Source organism: Musa acuminata, chromosome BXJ3-8, assembly GCF_036884655.1.
Source record: "Musa acuminata AAA Group cultivar baxijiao chromosome BXJ3-8, Cavendish_Baxijiao_AAA, whole genome shotgun sequence".
NCBI classification, from domain to species: domain Eukaryota; kingdom Viridiplantae; phylum Streptophyta; class Magnoliopsida; order Zingiberales; family Musaceae; genus Musa; species Musa acuminata.
In genome coordinates, this window is record NC_088356.1 from 808,535 (window position 1) to 830,538 (window position 22,004).

A 22,004-nucleotide genomic window follows, 5' to 3' on the forward strand; every position below is an offset into this window, starting at 1 on the left:
GGATGTCTCCATGTTCAGGCAGTGGGGTTGACATGGTGAATTCAGCTTGGTCCGACCGGAAGAACTCCTCCTCCGATGATGACTCATCAGAAGAGGTGGAAGATGTTTCTTTCCTAGTGTAGGCTGCGCGTGTTAATCATCCTCGGCGACGGTGATGTCGATGTTCGGTTCCTCAGTCGAATGTTCTTTTGCTTCGCCCTCTGACCTTCTATTTCTACGGCACAGCACACTACTCTCTCTGCACAAGTTCAAATACTTGGGTCATACGTACGCTTGGCAAGACATGAAATAAGAATAAGATGAGGTCAATTAACAGATTCAATAGCAGAAATAATGTGCAATAAATAAGAAGATAAATCTCCAATGTGTTTGTTCCAATGCCATTAAGAATCATATCATGCTTGACTAATATAAATACAGTATGTTTAGAACATACGTTGACAATGCCAAAAAGAGTTGGTGAATGAGCAAAGGAGATTTATTTGTCTTCGACATAATCTTGGAGTGCAAAAGGGATAAATCGAAAACAATGGACTTCTTCAATCCTCGAATCATTATCATGAAATATTGCTCAAGAACAATCCTGAAATAATTGATTGGAGAATCCAAGACTTGTGGATCCACAACAATCTTAGAATCGATCTCTGTCGAATTAGCTAGCTGCTCAGGAAACAATAACATCTCTATCGACCCTCATCACCTTTCAAACAAATCGTTAGGAAACATGAGCATGCAAACGCAAGTTTCTCCATCATGCAAAATAAGATAAGATATTATCAAAGGTGCTGCGAATCCATGAAGAAGAGAGAGAAAGAGAGAAAGAGAGAGAGAGAGGGAGAGGTAAACTGCCATTGTACGAACCTTCAGATTTAGGATCAGAATCAGGAGTTGGACGGTAAAAATCACAGCTTTTTCGCTACTTCTCATTCTTCGTTCGACGACAGGGAACGAAATGGGAGAGGGGGGAGCGATAGAGGGGAGGGGGAGGCCGAGCGATGCTTCCGGTTCTGCTCTTGGGGATCGGATCCAAGATCACTCTGTAGATACATATCTTACAAAATAGTTGGTTGATCTGATCTCATGCTCGTCTGTCGATCTCCAACCGTCGGCTGCGGTAGCGGGTCGACCGTAGGCCAGCGTCGTGTAGCAGATCCGCTGCGGGGCCCACGTCAGCGGGAGACCCGTGGGACCCGGACCTCCACTAGAGAATTTTAAAGGTCGCAATAAACCACACGATGAGAATATATATATATATATATATATATATATATATATATATATATATTCCTTATTTGATCAAATAAAATCAATTTTATTTGATTTATGAAAAATTTCACTAGTTTCATATCTAACACATTCCTGATCCAATAATAATGAACATCAATATGTTTGATTTGAGCATAATATATGGAATTCTTACTAAGATCAAAAATATATCGCAATGGATGATAATATCTCTCTCTTGCTTCAACTCTAACCTGAAATGACTCTTGAGTGATGTTTCAATCATTAACATAATCTTTCTTGTAGTATGTTATGATTCAGAATCAAGAGTTGGTTGTTCTTGAAATTTAGATTTATGATCCGGACTGACAATGATACAATTTTGATGTTCTCCATGAACACTATAATCACATGTAGTCGAGCGCTTTTCGTATATAATTTCTTCAATTCAAACATGACTAGTTGGAATGAATACAATCTTGACAACTAAAATCTCTTTTTCCTTTGTCAACTTCGCAGTTGACTTGGTTGCATTTCATTGGTCAATCTAAGTATCTACTTGTGCTTCATAAACATTGTATATTCATTAGCAAAGTAATTTATGTAAGGCTGATCTATCTTGATAGTTCAGCAACCAACTGTAGTTGCTCTTGAGGCAGCATCGATTCTTGCTAATTACCAACCTCCAAGAGAAGAATTTTGACACCTATTCTTGAGGTTCTTGGACATCCCCCCCCTTTCATCATGAGTACTTTGTTGTGAAGAGGTACCTTTGATCATTGTAATAAGAGAATCCTCTGCAAGAACTTGGGAGCCATTTCTCATTCATGAGATCAAGCAACCTGCAGTCTGTACCAGAGATCATCCATTATAACATCATCTTAGCTTCAGTGTGAGTAGATAACCACTTCTTCCCTTTTTGCAATCATGACTTTCCAACATTCATTCACAAAATAATTTTTTAAGCCATCATTATCTGATCTATCAGCAGAGATCAAGTTGAAATAAAGTTGAAATAAGAGATTCAGAATGTGTGTCACATTCTTGAGAGCAATTTATATGTCTGAGACAAACATCACCTAGACTTACAACTTTAGCAAAATGCCACATTGCCACTAACTAAGCCAATAAAAGAACTCCATGCAAAAACAGCCAAACAATCTGTCTGAACCAATGACGACCAAATTGTTATTACAGCTCTACTTTTTCTCAACAAAAAAATGTCATCTACTATTCAAAACATTCACAAGCAGCAAAACATCACCTTCCAGCAAAAGCCTTCTCATATTACTCCTATGAACCTCCCCTTGAACCCTCTAAATATAGCAAAGGCTTATGTAAAACCTTTCTGACATGTAAAACAGTATCGAATTTCCTGCATCTGATTGTGGCTTTGCCTGGAAGATCAATTCGCATAGTAAATTATACAAGAAAAAAAAAATCCTTCATTTATCTGATTGCTTGTTGTCTACATAGGGGCACTATCTGAAAGTGCTTCAGTTTATTCAACTGCTCTTGATCACTTTAATACAACCGGGAAGAAAACCATTCTGATGTTACAGTAAGGGAGAAAAAATTGTTCACTCATCTTGGAAGAGCTCAGTTGGAATCTATATCATAAGCTTATCATCATGGATTGCAAATTACGGACCAATATATGTACACATGTAATCAATGTATACTTCGGCCCATCAAGTGTTGAGAATTTTTAATTCCGCCAGCCAGTGTAGACTGTCATCGTTTTTTACTCCACCAGTCCGGGATTTTTAATCTCCTGTTCCGATGTACTGCAAGATTGGCTGCGGGAAGTTTATGCCGGATTTGCCGCCATATCATGTTCACAGCATCTTCCTCTCTAGTTGGGTATTGGAACTCATAGTGGTGAGAGATATTCTTCAGCCTCCTCCACATTAATATCCACCTCTCTTTCTGGATCTGCCGGAGCTGACCCACCATGTAGCCAGGCCGAAGGGCTTCTTCCGCAGAGAAGAAAAGGGAGAATTCACTGTAGTCAATCTCATCCTCGAAGGGCAGCTCAATCCGGTCACTCACAATTACAGGGACACAGTGACTTACGATGGCATCAAACAGACGGCATGACGAAGGAGTGTCCCCAGCAGGGTGCAGACAAAACTTGGATGACCGCATGCCTTGCGAGGACTGGTATATCAGAAGCAAGAGAAGTTAAATATATTTATTGGGAATAAACACATAAGAGACTTCAGAAATCCATCAAACTACAAAAACAATGATCATAGATATATTTTTGCAAGGAAAAACATATAAGGCGAACAAGATATGCTACCAACAGTTTTTCACATGAGAACCAAATAAAAGTTCTAATAAAAGTGCAAGCAAGGTTTGCCGTACCGGACTGTACCGCCCGGTACGGGCGGTACGTACCGGTCCGACAGGCTAGCGGTACGCGGACCGCCCTATACCGGTCTGCCCGTAGCAGTGCACTGTGCTCGGTACACCTGGGTGTACCGCTCTGACACGGACTTAGCTGGTTTTGCCTAAGTCGTGCGGCACCCTTGCGTGTCCGTCCGCAAAGGTCAGCCTCCCCGAAGACTCCCATTGTCCCTTAGGACCAACAAAAGAGAGAACAGGCAAGAGAGAACGCCTCAATTGGGATCCACAAGCAAACATGTCCGAAAAACACTTCATAGACAATGCAAATTACAAACAGACTTTACAAGCTCTGAACAGTGGCACAACAAAGGGTAAAATGGTCCATTACAGACCGAAAAGCTCTCGCACGTGTCCACATGACACAACCTTTATTTACAAGCCTAAAGAGGCCACCACCCAACTAAAATGGGACTTATAAGCCTTCGGCCGCCCCTTTACATTCTGTACAGGGCATGAACATGCCAAAAGATACGGACACACATAAGCATTACATCCAACATCTTGTTGAGAAGTTTGTCCGTGACATTCTCCCCCACTTATCCCTTCGACGTCCTCGTCGAAGCCTTTGTGAACACTGCAACTCTTCGCCTTTGCTGAGTCTTCAATCTTCTGCTCCAGCTGCAATGCGCCTCCTGGCTCCCAGCTGCTCTCCGCTGCTGTTTTTGAGTAGTCGAACCTTGATCCGCCATGCTGCTTCAACTCACCAATGACTCTGACTCTGGTGTGGGGTTGGCTGAGTTGTGTTGATCCTTGTTGATTCCTGCGGATCTCCCAGATGAAGGAAAAGACCATCTTTACTGCGCCAGTCTCTCAAAATTCCCACATGCTGCTTGAACTGGGTGGATGCTTGTTGGAGCTTTAACGAGCATCGCCTCGCAAACTTCTGAAGTTTTTGGGTCCTTCCTCCACAAAATCTGCTCATTGACTCTTCTTTCAGTTAGTTGTCACATCCAAGTAGGTTCGCATCACTTCCGCTTTCGATTGGCATTTCGTTGGGAAATGAAGCGGACAATCTACTCTCAGTAGCACTGATCACCGTTGGTGAGGATTTGACAACTATTGTCTTCCATTATCTTCGAAGGGTCTTTGAACTTGTGCAGAGCTCCTCTGCTGGATAGATAAGAGAACTGGGGTACTCGGTTTCGCCCATTCTCTTAAGAGTTGAGAAGGCAAAGGTTACTTGACTTCGCCCGCCTCCTCGAGGTTGTACTTCATGCATCGAGCTGGTTACTGGCCTTCGCCTGCTCTTTGCTCACACTTCTGAAGCACTTGAAGTGTTTGCACTCCTTGCGTTGAGTTAGTTACTGTGATTCACCTTCTCAAAGCCATTGAACTTCTGGAATGCAGGAAGTTTCCACCCCAACTTGGAGTAATTCTCTGATAGATGAGGTCGCCTCTGGGATTGTACCGTCTTCTCCATCAATCCTGCCGCCTACTCTACTGAGTAGCAAAGGTACAGCACCGCGTACTGCCTGCTTCGTTCCTTGGTCGTGCACTCTTGCATGACCCGAAGTCCTTCACTTACGGCAATCTTGATGAGAAACTTGTTGACACCGGTCTTACGAAGTTTCTTGGCCTCTGCCCTTCAGCCTTGTCTCGGTACTTGGAGATTGCCTCTGCATGCTCCACCTCCTCGGCCCCTTTCACGACCAAACGCTCTCCCTCCGTGAGAGCAAGGGATCAATGACTTTCACGGAAGTCCCGCCTCTGCGGTACCATGGCGCTGCCATGCCCATGGCCCTACTATCCGTCTCCTCGCATCTGCATCCCTTTTCTTCACGATCAGTAGATATGTCTCTGTGGCACTCCTCGGAGTCCACCTCCATTCTGACTGATGCTTGATTTTGGGTAGCTAAGTCCCTCTGGACTCGTCGTCGCTTCCTCGCCCCTTTCGACCTCCTGCTTCAACACCTCTGTGTTCTCCAAGCAGTCTGTTTGGTCGATGGAAAGACAGACTGCAACTCCCATGCATGGCCTCCGCCATCGCGTTGTAGGGTTTGCACCAATTCTGTTCTCCTTAGCTTCCTTGGTAGCAACGTTCGCTTACTCGACCTTGTCCTCTGACTTGTCGGGCTCCCTTAAGCGAATATGAGCTCTGGAGCAGTCCAACTCTCCAGCTGCTTCGATCATACCTCTGCATGATCAAGTCCCTCCCATGGGACTCACTGGTACTTGCATTCGAACTTTTCCCTTGGTGGAACCCAGCCCCCATATGCTGATGACCAAGGTTTTCATCCGATGCAAAATTCGGTGCACGCCCGAAAGACCCGCCTCTGCGGTACCATGGCCTTCACTCCTTGAATCCATAGCCCTTCTTGCCGTCGTGTTGTTCACCAAAGCGGAGCTCCCAGTAGCTCCCGATCATACCTCCATATGATCTCATCCCTCACGGGACACAGTCGTGTGTATCGCATTGCCACGAACTGTTCCACCACGATCCGCTGCACCATGTCGCCTCCTGGTGACATCTCCATTGCATTCTGATCCTTATGGAATAAACTCGAATTGTGAACCCTCCATGTGTGGCCTCTGCCAATACATCGCAGGGTCTCCTCCACCTTCGATTTTGTTCGCTCCTTTGGCAATCGACCTTCATCCACCCACTCTTGGGTCACACCTAGATGAAGCACCGCTCTAGGACAGTCCGTCGCCTAGTAGCTCCCGAAGTCCACCGACTTCACTGTAATTTGTGCACCATTGTCTGGATCCTGGGCCTCTGCCCCTACCAGCACAATCTCCGCTGCGCACCGCTTCCTTCATGGCAACTTCGAATGACAACACTGTGGCATATTCTTCAAGAGTACCCGCCTCTGCGTCCTCTTGCCCCGTGCTAAGGCCTTCTGAACTCAACTTCACCTCCGCAAATTGAGTCACCTTAGTTCCTTCATCAAATGCTCCTCCGAGATAAGGTGCATGTGCCCCGAAGCTCCCTTTGTCTTTGGCACCACGCAAGATGAGTCCGCTCCGTCAGAATGAAAGACCCATGGAACAACATGATTCTACTCTTGCCTCTGCAAGAGTTCATGTCCTTGACCTCTGTCTAAGGAAAGCACTGTGCCTCTGCTCCATGTTCCAACTTCTATGCTGGCTCCCTTCATGCGGCTTGGGTACTTCGCCAAGTTACACCCAAGTTGCTCCGCTCCTCGTTTCTGCATTGAGTCGATGGTGGCCCTCGCGCCCACCATTCCACGGGTCAGCCCTCCCTTGAGTCCGATCTCCACATCGACTCCAAGTGTGCCTTCATTTAAGTTGCTTCAGGTCGCTCCCCCACTTAATCTCGCAATGCATCCACCAATGCATTCTCTCGAGCGAGATCATGCGACGACTCCTCGCCGCTTGCTCAGTCCATCGAGCTTCGTGGAGTTGTTGTTTGTTGAGGTACTCCTCCTCAACATGTGAAGTCCGTCTCACATGATTCTCCCTCTGGAGAGCTGAGACTTATCCCTCCTGGATAACTATCCCATTGGAGCAACATCTCTCTTCGTTTCGAAGACCACCATCCCCTTGGACTACTCCGATCTGCTGAACAAACTGTGCATTGTTCTGCCTCCTGCAAACGCACTTGCTAGATTGCAACTCCCCGTCAATACAGCCCCCACTGCACCCCTCAAGGCCTAGCAACATGCTGAACTCGTTGCACACTTCAGCCTCCTACGGACGTATCCTTCACATGCCGAAGAGAAAGTTTCAATGCTCCATGGCGCCGAGTCTCGGCCGCCTTGGGATGGCCACGAACATTCCGTCGTCCGCATACAAGCCCATGCATGAGTACCAAATTCTTCGAGTTAGCAATTCCCCTCACCTCTGTGAGCTTTGCATAACTCTTCTGGTCGTTGAGCAACTCATTCCACCTTGGATGGTCTCATTCTTGCCAAGCGCCTCGCTTGCCTAGAGCACCATCAAGTATAGTTGTCAACGTTGAGCCGTAGCTCAAACTCAGCCATCCCAACCTTTATGTGCTCCAAATTCTTCCAAGCTTGCCTGTTCTCGTGGTGCCTCTTGCGCGAAGGGTTGGCCATTCCTTTGAATGCCAATCTCAGATGCCCGCTCCTCGAAGCGACTCCTTTTCCCTACATCTCCATGCCCGTTTTCCCTCAAACGGTCGCGCGTGTGCTGACTGCCCTCAACGCAGCCCCGCTAGGTCCCCCACGTTTGCATGTCAAGTGTTTCTATGAGTGCTTGTCCGGCTCTGATACCATATGACACGGACTTAGCTGGTTTTGCCTAAGTCGTGCGGCACCCTTGCGTGTCCGTCCGCAAAGGTCAGCCTCCCCGAAGACTCCCATTGTCCCTTAGGACCAACAAAAGAGAGAACAGGCAAGAGAGAACGCCTCAATTGGGATCCACAAGCAAACATGTCCGAAAAACACTTCATAGACAATGCAAATTACAAACAGACTTTACAAGCTCTGAACAGTGGCACAACAAAGGGTAAAATGGTCCATTACAGACCGAAAAGCTCTCGCACGTGTCCACATGACACAACCTTTATTTACAAGCCTAAAGAGGCCACCACCCAACTAAAATGGGACTTATAAGCCTTCGGCCGCCCCTTTACATTCTGTACAGGGCATGAACATGCCAAAAGACACGGACACACATAAGCATTACATCCAACATCTTGTTGAGAAGTTTGTCCGTGACAGCTCGGTACACCTGGGTGTACCGAGCGGTATACCGTACCGTACCGGTACCGAGCCCGGGTCGAAACGCCGGTACGGTACGGTACGGCGAACCTTGAGTGCAAGCATGCCATGAATACAAACTAAAGCTTAATCTTAGGAACAGGATATGGGCAGAGAAAAAAATCTAACAAAATTTATTTACAATAAGAAAGGACCAAATCGTTTTTTCTATAATATATACTTCATACACAAATCAGAACTACACTGTAACTGAATAAATACCCTCATACATCAGGAGCTTACCAGCCTAACTAGATTAAGGACTAACAACTAAGGTGATTTAACAGTCCAAATGTAGTTACCAAAGAAGATATAACAAAGTCTGCAGCTTACTGCTTTTATGCCTTCGCCAGTGGCAAAGCTATCTTCATACAGCACATCATCATATTCTTTCAAAATCTTTGCTAGTTTGGAACGAACAATTCCTTCCTGTACAAATTGCAAGAATATTTAATGAAAAACAAACATAAAGGGCTAAAGAACCAACTTAGTCAGTAGAGGCACACTGAAATTGATGCAATCTGAAAATAATAATAAGACTTACATCCTTCCTAACTGTTCTTCCTCGAAAGAAAAGTAGAGTAGGACGGGATTCAAATGGATCAGGAGGATCATCTTCCAGATAAGAATCCACGACATGCACATAAGGTCCAACAACATCTTTGCCAAGGAAAGCTAAATTCCTGGGATATCGCCCAAAATCTGCCACCACAAGAATGGATGCATTCACCTGATCCCGCAGAAATCTGAAAGCATTTGGGTGATGCATGGGGATTACATGGTCACGACCCACAGAGCGTTCCCAATATTTGGATTTCCTTAAAATATCCAGGAGGTCAATCTGCATACAAAAAACATATAGGAGATTACAAGAATTTCTTTTCCAAGGAATAGTACTATGATAATGACAGAAAATCAAGCAGTATATGGAATTGATATAGGCTTCTATTTTCTTTTCCAATAACACTAATATCATCTATATGAAAACTTAGGATGAAGATATCACCTCATCTGGATCAAAGAATTATGAATGAAAAACAAGTCATAAGCAATTAAGCTTTTGTTTGTACCTGCTGGCTAAGGAAACTCTGATTCATAAATAATATTGAAAAGAGAATTCAACACATCAAAATAATAGCATATTAATTACCTAACATTTTCTACCTTCTCATTAGCATTGCTGTGTATGAGGCATACTGCAGAAAACAGGTAAAAAGGTCAAATCTCAAAATTACACAGCTGACTTAAATATTGTTTAAACATTCATCAATTAGTCTACTGAGCTCAGGTTCCATAAGATAAAACAAGGCTCAATGCTTCTGTTTTTCAAAATATCATCACTAATGTTAAGATCATGCAAGTTCTCAAAGACAAATTTGACTTGAACCATCAAAATGTATCAGATACAGTTTCTTCAAATTAAGGCACAGATAGACTTTGGGTCCTAACCACATATTCTGAACAATAAGCCTATAATGGAAAAGTTCAAGGGCATCCATAAGTGCTTAGTTTGCAACAGGCATCTTAAAGGTGTGTTGAGTCTTTTGAAACGATAAGGCTTGAAGAAAATGTTCGAACTATCAAAATGATAAAGCTTGAAGCTCTGCAAGGAGCTTTCTACATGCTTCGTAGTTCCTAGCATTGCCATAGTCACATACAACACAAAACCAGATGTCTCAATACTACAACTTAGTTCCAAATCACATTTTATCCTAAATATTAATTCTATGATTTAACTTTTACAGTCGTGTAATCATATTACACTAGATAAACTTATCCTCAATTTACACTAATGGTATTATCCATTGGCCCAAAAAAATTTCAGCAACTAAACCAAACACAAAACCTTGCTTAGGACAAAGTAAACCTAAACCCAAAAATGCCAGCAGAAATTAGCAGCATAGGAACCAATTCCAGTTCCAAATTACTGTGACCAACAAACTGTCACTAGAAGGAACTCCTTTGGGATTGAAGGCTAGAGCTAAACACTTTGATAATTTCCAATCTCATTAACGAAACCTCCTGATATAAAAGGTAGGACTTGAGTAAATCACAAATCTAACAGACTATTCTTGGAAGGGTTTTAACTAAGGTTTTAAATCTCAGTCTGTCACTGTTTCTATAATCCACTAAATCAGTATGGTACCAGTGTCTTGAGGCAGCATAACATCGAATGCCAGTAAAATAAGAAGTAAGAAACTGATACCGACAAGTATCAGACTATATGATCCGCAACTGGCCCTTTATTCGAATGATAAAATACCGGTCCATCGGAAACCCATATTTGAAACGTTGGTTCTAACATTATTAAAATTCCAAGCTTCATTTAAATTCCGTAAGTGTCAAGTGTCCTGTTCTTAACGTTCAGAACTTTAGTAGGTTCCTTGAGAATCAAGTAACGTGAAGACGAAGATTCTAATTGGAAAAGAAAGGGAAGGCTAATATAAAATAAATTTAAGTCGGTTCCCGATAGATACTCGTTTGTACTTTACCCAATTATCAAAGATTGAACAAATATAACGTAACTACCACTAGGAGTCCGATGAATCTCAAGCAAAATTGGAAGACACAAAAAACCGAAGCTTTACCTGCAGCTGGCGATCAATCTCAGTATCCGGATCAGTCATGTTATGCCCATGGGTATTGAAACTAAGCGACGAGAAGAAGGGCACGAAGAAGACGTCCGCCACGTCCCCATCAAGAACCCTAACCGCCTCGGCCCCCTCCCCGCTCCCGCCAGGCATTAGCGATACCATCATCCAGTACTCCACGCTGTGTTGCTTCTTGAGCCCGGAGGTCTTGGGCCACGGCGGGAACCCGCCGACTCCCTCCGCCGCAGGCACCTCCCGATGAGCGCCGCGACCGAGCATCCCGAGGTTGAAGCGGCGCGGCAGGTCGTACATGAAGACCCTAAGAGGAGGCGGCCGGGCCCCGCCTCCGATGTCGGAGCAGCGGGGACGGAGGGAGGCAGAGGATGGGAGGGAAAAGGAGGAGAAGGGAGATCGGAGGTCAGAGGAAAAGAAGACGGAGAAGGAGACGAGAAGGAAGAGGAGTGCGGCGACGGAGGCGATGGCTTTGGTGTTCGCCATGGGAGATCCCCTCGCTCGAGGTCCGTGGATGGGCGAATTGGGGGAGCTGCATTAACGTGAGCATGTGGCATGATTATAAAGTGCGACGGGACACGATGTCCAAATCGCTTGCTTGTTGTCATTTGCACGAGTGTTTTTGTTGCCGGAAGCAAAATAACTGCAACAAATCGCCAAGAAAACAAAAGTAAATTGCCAAGACTGTCTGTCTGAGAGGAGACACGCTGATGGTAAGTGTTCAACGGTCGATAATTTCGAATAATTCACAATAATTTTATTTACGGATCATTTTGCCGCCTACTTACTAAAATCGTATTTATTATAGTTATTTTTAAAATAATTTTAGATTCAGCAAATAAATCATTTCTTTTTGTGCTTAAAAACCCTACTTTCCATATTTAATAAGGGTTTAGGACATGAAATCTCAATTGATAATATATATATATATATAAATAAAATACCTTTAAGAAAGTGATTTTTCATCAAAATCCAATTTGGGTTAGAGCAGTGGAGTATTACACAATATTTTTTAATAGAATTATTTTGGTTTATAGTATTTTTTTTTTATCGTTGAACATTATAATTAGATAATGTCTCATAATTTTTTATAAATTTAAATTAATTAAGGCTAGGTTATTCCCTTTTTCAGTATGATTATAAAGTTTTTATTTCAGTAATTAAAATCACTATAACCCTATATAAAAACATTATAACATGTTCAATTGAAACAAAAAAAACACTATAATAGTATTTAAAAAACATTGTAATCAGTTTGGTTTAACATCAAACCAATTTGATTGATTCGATTTAGCTGGGCTTCGGTGGAAAACTCAAAACATATTAATATAAATTTCATATGTTTATATTTTTAAACGGTATATGAGAAAACAAATATATCAAAATATAATATTTTGAATTATTAGATCATCATAAAATAAACTAAAACTTATAAAAAAAATTAACCTAATCATAAGACATTTAAACACTAATTCGCTTAACGTTAGAAAATGATGTTTAAGAGGATCTAACAGAGTATTACAAGATGATTTAATAAAAGCCCGAGTTGACCACATATCAGTAGCTGTCAAAAGAGTAAAGAAGTGCTCCATTCGAGGAAACATTGCCATCAACCACTCAGCTAGATACATCAATGTTATGAGACGTTCAAATTATGTTGGCAGATCAAGAATCAAGGAAATGAAGACAATTTTGTGAAACTTTGATAACCTCGTACAAGCTAGATTATAACTCTGTAAACAAAAACCAGCCACCCAGAACTCCAAATTATGAGAAGTTCAAATTATGTTGGCAGATCAAGAATCAAGGAAATGAAGACAATTTTGTAAAACTTTGATAACCTCATACAAGCTAGATTAGAACTCTGTAGACAAAAACCAGCCACCCAGAACTCAAAATTTTAGGCAAGCTTTGTTAGCTAGACTTCCATGTAATATATGTCAGAAGCCCAATCAAACATGCTCTCGATACAATATCATCACAGAATACTTAACCTTTGGTGTGCTGAAAATGTCAACACTGCTTCACAGTCCAACAAAACAATGCACGGTTTATTCATAAACATATCTGGGCTTCCAGATTTGGCAGTCAACTTGGGACTTAACCTGTATATCTGATATAAAATAGCAAAGTCTTCCAACCAATGCATTAAGCACCACCTCAGCTTGCTTCGATATTCTTACAGACAGGGAGACAATATGACGATGAACTGGCAACGGCATGCAACAAGATTTGCAATTATGATACTTGATCAGGTTTTAAAAAGCAATTATCCACCAGCAGCTGCAATCACAATTAGATTTTTCATCCAGTAAAAGTGGTGTCTGCTTCATTCTGATCAGCTGCTTCAAGGCTGCACAGCTTCGAGAAGCTTCTCATAGACTTGTCTTGCCGATAAGTCCTCAATCTGAAATAAGCTGCAAACTCTTAGAATATGCACCACATGAGCTTTATGACTCAAGTTCTAAGTTTGATGCATGTTTGCACAATTCAACAAAAATTGACTTGCAATTCTTTTATTCAAGTGAGACGTGTGGCATTTTAAATCACAAGTCAAATCGCCTAGAAATGGAAATGACCGCCACCTTTATATCTGATCTACTAATAAATGAGTAGACATCTTACAGCTCCAGGTGCAAGCAACCAAATGGTCCGATTACATTGACTCTGGTATTCCAAAAGGTCTTTGTTATTATAAATTTTATACAAGATGATTAATGAGATTCTTCCTGCATATTTAAAGCTCACAATACAATTCGCCGAAAGTAGCAGCAGACATCAAGAAAGTTATAACTTACAATGAGAAGCTTTGATTTATTGTTCCAACCTCTCTGAAGGGTCATTTGACTCAATCTTAAGCCCAACACCTGTTCAGGAAGCAACTCAGGAATGAATTGTATTTCAAATAACAGAAATCTTTATAAGAAAAGTTAGGCCAATAAGATCATCTGATGATATTTTAGCATTCCAAGGTATACTGCACACGTGTGTTTGTTCGTGTGTGCATGAGAAAATGAAGCATAGAAAAGCCAACCTTGCCCATGAATTCTAACAGCTCACTATTAGCTTCTCCTCTGGCAGCTGGAGCAGCTACAGTAACTCGAACATCATCAGCATTAACTCCTGATGAAAAATATTAGTAGTTCAACATGAGTTAGGACTTACTCTGAAAGTTATGGAACAGTTCAATGAGGACAAGATTTTGGATATGGAAAGCTTTTTGGTAATCCAATGCAAGGGCAGGTTCTAAATATATAGCACAGAGAAGCAAAAGCAGAAAATCAGAGTACAGTATACAAATACATGTGGGTTCAAGTCCTGACACATTATCCCCCTCTGACAGCCAGTAACCATGTTATATTTTACATCATCCAACTGCAGTCAGGATATCATGGATACGAAGCAACCCTGGGCAGTTGACACACCAGTAGCAAAGATTTAAATCTCAATCTGATATTGGTTCTATGAATCTAAGGATCAGCAGAGTAATGGTACACCAGGTGGTATACCAACCAATAATGCCCCATATCACAAAAAATCAATAAAAAAGAAATGCTGCATAGCAGTTGGTATGCATGGTATTGACTGGAATTTGAATCCGTCTATAGTAAATTACATCAACTAAAGATCAATTTGGATAGAGAAGAAAGACTTAGTATTCTTGGCAAGATGCATTTCTTCTTTCGATTCTTTTAAAATTTAATGTCAACATTTTTAATAATCATTGAGTTGTACGACTTCTTTTCCCTCTGTTTATCAAAAGCCCTATGTGGAGGTTGAAAACACACCAGCAAGATATTAAGTCACTAGAAGAAATTATACTGTTGTGACCATAGGGAAGAGGATAATGGAAAAGGGTTCAATGAATGTAGACATTAAGGAAGCAAATGATGGAATCAAACCTTAATACTATTATAGATCTTATGGTTTCAAAATAGCTTACCTTTAAACCCCTCAGTTTTGGGCATCCCATCAATGAAAAAATGGAATTTGGTACTCCAGATCATAGGGTATACCTGTTTAATGGACTGAAAATACCTCAAATTTGAGCAGAAAATTAAAAAACATACTGTCATTACTATGATACCAACAGGTTTGAAGGACCAAGAAGGGGAAAAGAGGTAAAATAGAAGAGGATAGACAAAGATGAAGAGAATTATATAAGGAGGAAGCATCAACTTGATGGAAGTCTAAAAGGTTCTCCACCAACAGATGTGGGGCCTGCCTCAGTGACTTTTACCTGCACAAATAGGTTATTGACACTAAAATATCTCTCAATTTAGTCTAAATTATTGATGCTTGCCCATGACATCCGTATCCCTCTTTAGGCCACAATAAGTTGGTCAAAATTTGTTTCACATGGGTAGTGCTTAAATAGGTGCTCCACATCAAAAGCGCCAAAAGATCATTCTTCTTTTGCTTAAGAGGAATCATCTCTCTAGTTGTGGGACTGCAAATTTGTGACACTAATACAACTCAAAATACGGAAAATAACAGAGATCATGCCCAAGATCAAATAATAGTTAACCTCAATGGCAATAAAGTGATAAACTATATGCTGCATCAACAACATAGACAAATAAGCAAACAAGATATTTACTTGTTATTGCTGAACGTTGTGCACGGTCTTCTACTTCTATTGCAACTTGAACAAGACCACCCTCCAATTGGGATATGCAAGGGGGAACAGGAGCATCCTGCAATTATTTTGTTTATGTGGAAAAATGCTGTTACAAAAGGATGATGAAAACTAAAACATTGTGTTGCTTCATGCAAATTATTCACAATGATCTCAGAGACAGTAAATTTAGCTTTAATAAAAAATGAAACAAGCATGCAGTGTCATAACTGCCAAAAGGACACTTCTCTGAACACAAAGTAACAATATAGCCTCCAACAGATGTAAAATCAAACATGACATGAAAGTCAAACCAAATTCGAGTTCTGGATTCACCTAAAGAACTACAGTATAAAGATGTACAGAATGAAAATTGAAAAAGGTGAAAGATTTGCTACAAAGAAACAAAACAGTTTCAAGGTTGTAAAGAAAATTATAATTTTTTGAGAGATAAGGAATCAGACTACAGTATTAAAAAGCAAAACCAGGTATGGAAATAAGTATGTTAATTTTGCAAATCAACAGTGTAACACTCACTTAAGAAGACATTACTATATATAAGTTAAGTTCCCAGTTTCTTAGCAGACTTATCACATACATAAACACTTCAAGATAAAGATGAGCTATGTTAATTTTGCAAATCAACAGTGTAACACTCACTTAAGAAGACACTACTATATATAAGTTAAGTTCCCAGTTTCTTAGCAGACTTATCACGTACATAAACACTTCAAGATAAAGATGAGCTTAATCTTTGTCAAAAAAAAAAAAGATGAGTTGAATATCCATGCCTAATTCAAGATTATAAACAAAATGGCACAAAATGCAGTAGACAAATTTATTCTGCATATGTGCAGCAAAACAAAATAAAAAACAAACCGCATAGGATGAAGAAAAAAACAGAACGTTCAGCAACCAAAAATTCAAATGATTATATCAAGCTGAATTATGCAAATGGAGCTAAGCATCATAACAAGTAGGTTCAAAATTTAATCAGATCCACCCTCCCAACGAACAGGTTAGTGACAGGTTGGAGAAAATCTTTTAGACCAAAGCACTGCTAGAGTTTGAGAAATTTCAAAAATCATCCAGCAAAGAAATTTTTTTCGTGGCTAGAAGAATATTAATAAAGATTTTTTCTATCTAGCAGTTTGAACTTTCTTTGGCCTTTGTTTTTTTTTTTTTTCATTTCTTCCATTAATGAATAATTATTTCATGAAAAATTAAATAAAATCTAAAATTAAATTCCAGGAAATAGGCTTGCCTGGATTAAATTAAGCTGAACCAATGTCATACATTAACCAGATTGATAAGTGGACAAATAATTCTGTTATGTTCAGGTTGCCAAATGAACACACTAGTTTGAATACTTAAGAAAATGATGGTATTCGAATTATAACAAGTGATATTAGACTCCATAAGGCTGATATTATACAGAATTAGGTCAAAGATTCAAAGGTATACTTTTAGGGGTTTATTCACTATCTGTACAGATCATGTCTTTGAATGAATATAACCACTCATAATTTCAGATTATGTTATGATCATTATATTAAACAGTTTATATGGGTACTAGATAGAATAAAAAATGACAAGACATTCACAAAATCACCAAAAGATCAAAAAAGTTCATAAGAAGTGCCAAATAAAGCTTGAGATACTCAAAATCAGCAAATCTAGCCCCAAAACATTGTTGGATGTGGTCTGGATTTTCCCAGTGTCAAAATCACCCACATCAGTAGCACATTCTTATATTTTGGAGATTCACAAGGAAGCCCCATCCATTCATAACTCTCAAGGCCTGATTATGTGATGCAGTGAATAGTATATTTCGTCAAAAAACATCATTGTTGTCCAAACAGTAAAATTTGCTGTAGCTGACCAAAATATTGAAGTTCAAGATCAATCGTGGCTGTAACCATCCATTCTAGACCCATCCAAAACTTAAAAACTTGTCATATTGAACAATATTCTAGGATTTCACTAATGGCATCACATTTATATACTCCAATAATATGACATACAGAGCAAGATAGCCAGAGAAATAAAACTGACATATATTGTAAGGACAAGAATAAAAAAATAAAAGAACCAGTACTAGTGGTAGGAATAAATATGTCATAACAAGGTAACTAAAAACTTGCCTGTGGGTTTGTTTCTGCAGCAACTGAGCTCAGAGCACCATCAACAATATAAATGAAAGTGGCATGCTCCAAAGTTTCTTCTGAGCGGTAACAGACAAAAAGTTCACAACCAGTACAGCTCATGCGAAATTGCTTTTCTAATTTTCCTTCACCACTGCAATGAAGATCCATATGCTCCATAAGCTCATGATCATCCATATAAAAAAAAAAACCAGAGTTTCAGGTATTGACCAGCAGAAGCAAGTCACAGAAATATTATACTCGCCAAGAGAATAGGAAGCCACCAAAACTTATAACCAAGGGGAAGAGAATAAAAATGAACCCAATCACTACAATGAGAAGCGTTCCATTCTGTAGGGGGATCAAATTTATGAAACATTAACAAAAAATAAAAAATAAGTGGACTGGCATAAGAAGTAAATGATATAGATGCCTCACACTTCGAATTTCAAACTTCAAAGCTATACCATTATTGATACATTTGCAAAAAGCCAAATCTATGCAAGCAATGTTAAGCTTAAAATTTTAATATTCTACTTAAGATTTTAATTAGTGTGAAAAGTAAAGTTGATAAATTAAGACTGCAGAAAGCACATACATCATGGGAAAACCAGTAGATAATAGGTCCTCAATCAAAGTTATATATGTATCGTGCAAGACACTTCAGATTTTCATTTAGTATTCATGATATATAAATATACTGTTGTTAGCCCCTTTTGAATACATTCATAGGTCTAACTTTTCTGGTTTCTGTTGACAACTTCATTGTGAAGCTAACCCACTGAAATAGTCTGTACTTCATTAAAGTGGTAGCTTAGTCTAGATTTCTCAATTATAAGCAAGTTTAAGATATGCACACAAAAGTATCATCCCAGTAAAAATACAGACCAGTAAGAACTATGAGATAGAATAATAATCGTTAAAAGACACAGAAATCAAAGTACCGTTTTAGAAGAATTTTTCCTGCCTCCTTAACATTGAGCCTAGCAAGATGTTTTGTCTTATCCAGCACGTGTGCTTTGTCAGTCTTGCGCTTTGGCATTTTCTGCAATTGAGTATCTTTATAACAAACACATCAATATAAAAGACTACCAACAAATTGATCTAATGGGAAACTGCAAAAAAAGAAGGGACAATTTTCTATGATATTTTAAGTTTTAACAACAGGTGGATTTGAGAATGGGACAAACAAGAAATCCAACAGCTGAAACCGGTTTTAGATACAGGAAACATGGAGCACCTTAGATATACAGATTATAATTTTATACATTCGTGTCAAATTTATTTTCTTTTGACCATTCCAATGTCAAGGGAATTGTAGATGATTGCTTGTTGGTTAAATGACCTTAAACTAAGAAAAACACAAAAGTCATGCAATATTCCTACTACTTTAAATGGACTTTTATGTTGTCTAAACTTCTCATTGCTAGTAATTTAGCAATAGATGTATAAAACTCCAGTTAGGTTTAAAGCAAATATGATGCAAAGATAATTTTTGTGTGCCTCTTTTTTTTTTTACCTTAATATGCTTTGAAGTTACAGTACCTAGGGAGACAGAAACATTTTTACAGAGAACATGGGTTCTGGACAACAGTCATCTAAGAGTTATTCAGATGTAAATTGGCAACATACTGTAAACAAAGAACTAGTAAAGTCACCACATTAATCAAACAAAAGTGTCAACATGTACCCATCACCCCTTCGGAGAAACAAAGAAGAATGAAATTACTGAGTGATTCTTTAAGTAGACAAAAGCTCTCTGAAGAAATTACAAGATTGGAGGATGTGATATGTTGTTCTCTTACTTTTTGACAAAGATAACCAAGCTACCAACAAACTTTGGATCCATGCCCAATCCCCCAATATAAATTTCTGTAAATATAATAAGCTAAAAATAGTTACAAAGCCATATCTATTTTTAGCTTTGGACAAACAAGCTTTTTCTCAAAGTACACATACTTCCAATAAAGCCAAACTAGTGTGCAAATGCACTGGTCTGCCCCTCAAACTCCAAGTCATTCAGCACACTCATTTTTACCTCATGCATGCCAAAGGAAAAGTATGTCAAGAGCCCAGCAAGCCGAAGATATCTTGCTTCAAGGGCCAAGTCAGCCTAAACAAATATGGAAAGTACTTAATCACTTGTAGCATGAAATGGATGTAAAAATGTCTTAGCATGAAATAGGAGACAGCAACAAAAAGTGATAAGAATCCGAAATATGGAATGCTACAAGCATCAAGACATTCAAAAGAATCACTAGCCTTCAAAATCGAGAGCCCACGTTTTCCAATAGAATTTCAAGTTGAACACAAGAAATTGTACATCAAAACATCACGAATTGTCAACAAATTTAATACGTTAGAGAGGAACATAATTATCCACACTCTTAATTTCTTCTTCACCATCCATTTTCGACATCGTTTATCAAGAAAAATAGAACTTCTTTAGGGAACAAAATATGAGAAACTCATCCATTTTCCACTTCGTTCAACGAGAATAAGCTCTCTTAGTGGGAGTCATCGATTTAGAAGCAGAACCCAGAATCTTGGAACCAAAATGAGTGGTCAAGGGCGATGAGGATCGGAAACCCTAGGAAAAGAGAGCGAGCGAGGAAGGGAAAGAGCGGACCAGTGATGAGGACGTGGGAACTGCAGTGCTTGCAGTAATAAACGAAGAGATCGGAGTTGGGCCCGTCCGGCGCCGCGTCCTCGCTCGAGTACGTGTGCGTCGTCCGCTTCGGCATTCTTCGTCTTCTCTCTCTCTCTCTCTCTCTCTCTCTCTGTGACAAAAGGCAAAGGGAGACAAGGGAGCGGTGGGAGAGGCTTTAAAGGATCGAACCGGGCCGAGGCAATAGAGAACCGGGCCGAGGCATTGACAATTTAATTTTTTTTATTTATTTTAATAATATTAAAGACTATTATGATTGAATTGAAAGTGGATCGAATGTTTGTATTATAATATTTTTATATATGTCTTTAGGAATTACAGAAAATATGTTTCATATACTAAGTAAATTCTCAAGAAGCTAATAACTTCTACATAATATTATATTTTTTTATCATTGAAAAAATGTTCTCACCTTACAGACTAGCCAAATAGTCACTTATTACGACGGACAGTCTCAAAATAATGATAACTAAACTTTTAATGGATTCGGGGCTCTCGTTAGTATCGATGTGAGCGATGATTTTAAGGCGAAGATGAATGATAGCCAAAATTTGATATTTCAAAATTTTTATTTGATTTAAATATCCACTCTCTTACTTCTTACATTTGTAAAAATTAATATATATTTACTAGACAATTATGTTAATTTTTATAAGGTAATCGAAGAAATTTGACATGCTTCTCTTGCTAACCAAAGTGGATAATTTTGCACTGGTATATTTATCCTTGTTCAAAAGTTATGGTCATGTAAGTTTCTCAAGAACAATTCTTCTTTACTTTCCTCTATCAAAGCAAAACTTTATGCTATTCAAAATGATCCTTTGATGAGTCTACCCATCATATCGAGTAGCTTCTAGGGTAAGTTGTAGTGGTTATTGGAAGAAATATTATCCTTTGTCATGAGATTATGCATAGCTATCAAATTAAAAATGAAGCTCCCAGCATGAGTTTGAAGATAAACTTACACAAAACATATAATCCTTTGGTCACTTACCTAGTTTTTATGGATGATCTATTTATTTTCTCTATATTAATATATCTTCAGCTGCTATACATAATATTCTCACTAAGTTTGTAGAATATTTTGGGCTTTTTGTATATCTACATAAATCCAATATTTTCTTTGTAGGTTGCTCTAATGAGCTAAGCATTCTATTTTAGATCTTTTCAACATGCCCATTGGATTTCTACTTGTTAGATTTTTTAAAGTTCTACTATCCATGATTTTATTGGCTCTATTCTCTCATATATCTAAAGCCATAAGAGCATATCCCTTTCTTATCAATGGTTCTCAAAGGCAAAATTATATGCTGGTGTTCTTCTTTCTTATTTCCTAAGGTAGTGACCCTTGAGTAACTTATGACTCGAATTTTTTAGAGAAGATACTCTTTTAATATCCAAAAGAAAAAAATAGTCTTGACATTCATAATATTCATACCCTCCATTAGGTTTTATCTAATGTGATATTTTTAGACCATTGCATTCAAGAAAGACTCTATATGGATTAAATAATTTTTTATTAGATATTTAAAGTAATAATTTATTTGGATATTATATTTATCACTCATTGCTTATTAGAATTTTAAAAATATCCTCTATAGTAGTGCTAGCTAATCTTTTATCTTACGTCTTATCGGTGATGCATCTCAC

General features: G+C 39.3%; 2 protein-coding genes across 4 annotated transcripts; both read right to left on the reverse strand.

Moving 5' to 3' along the window:
• Positions 1-2,247: 2,247 nt before the first annotated feature.
• On the reverse strand, positions 2,248-11,468 carry LOC135645177 (probable arabinosyltransferase ARAD1). Its single transcript, XM_065163306.1, has 4 exons — positions 10,910-11,468; positions 8,866-9,162; positions 8,655-8,750; positions 2,248-3,384 (listed from the first exon to the last, which is right to left on the reverse strand). Exons 1-4 carry the CDS (start codon positions 11,408-11,410, stop codon positions 2,959-2,961), a joined length of 1,320 nt encoding a protein of 439 aa, XP_065019378.1. The 5' UTR covers positions 11,411-11,468; the 3' UTR covers positions 2,248-2,958.
• A 1,259-nt stretch (positions 11,469-12,727) lies between these two features.
• Positions 12,728-20,477, reverse strand: LOC135644808 (UPF0235 protein At5g63440). Of its 3 annotated transcripts, XM_065162721.1 has the most exons (8): positions 20,316-20,449; positions 19,725-19,799; positions 18,631-18,731; positions 17,687-17,840; positions 15,525-15,621; positions 13,959-14,047; positions 13,723-13,791; positions 12,728-13,331 (listed from the first exon to the last, which is right to left on the reverse strand). In XM_065162721.1, the coding sequence occupies exons 2-8, from the start codon at positions 19,731-19,733 to the stop codon at positions 13,272-13,274; spliced, it is 579 nt and encodes a 192-aa protein (XP_065018793.1). In that variant the 5' UTR covers positions 19,734-19,799; positions 20,316-20,449; the 3' UTR covers positions 12,728-13,271. The 3 variants fall into 3 exon arrangements, with proteins under 3 accessions (XP_065018793.1, XP_065018792.1, XP_065018794.1); XM_065162720.1 differs by lacking the exon at positions 19,725-19,799 and having other exon boundaries at positions 18,631-18,745; positions 20,316-20,477; XM_065162722.1 differs by lacking the exon at positions 19,725-19,799.
• Between the last annotated feature and the right edge of the window lie 1,527 nt (positions 20,478-22,004).

Coding starts and splice junctions, on each gene's coding strand:
- LOC135645177 (XM_065163306.1), bottom strand. CDS start 11,410: ATGGCGAACACCAAAGCCATCGCCTCCGTCGCCGCACTCCTCTTCCTT. Junction 9,163..10,909: donor AGATTGATCGCCAGCTGCAG/GTAAAGCTTCGG, acceptor TTTTGTATGCAG/ATTGACCTCCTGGATATTTT. Junction 3,385..8,654: donor CTGGCGAAGGCATAAAAGCA/GTAAGCTGCAGA, acceptor CTGATATACCAG/TCCTCGCAAGGCATGCGGTC.
- LOC135644808 (XM_065162720.1), bottom strand. CDS start 20,430: ATGCCGAAGCGGACGACGCACACGTACTCGAGCGAGGACGCGGCGCCG. Junction 17,841..18,630: donor GGAAAAATTCTTCTAAAACG/GTACTTTGATTT, acceptor TCTTCATTGCAG/TGGTGAAGGAAAATTAGAAA. Junction 13,792..13,958: donor TGTTAGAATTCATGGGCAAG/GTTGGCTTTTCT, acceptor CTTCCTGAACAG/GTGTTGGGCTTAAGATTGAG.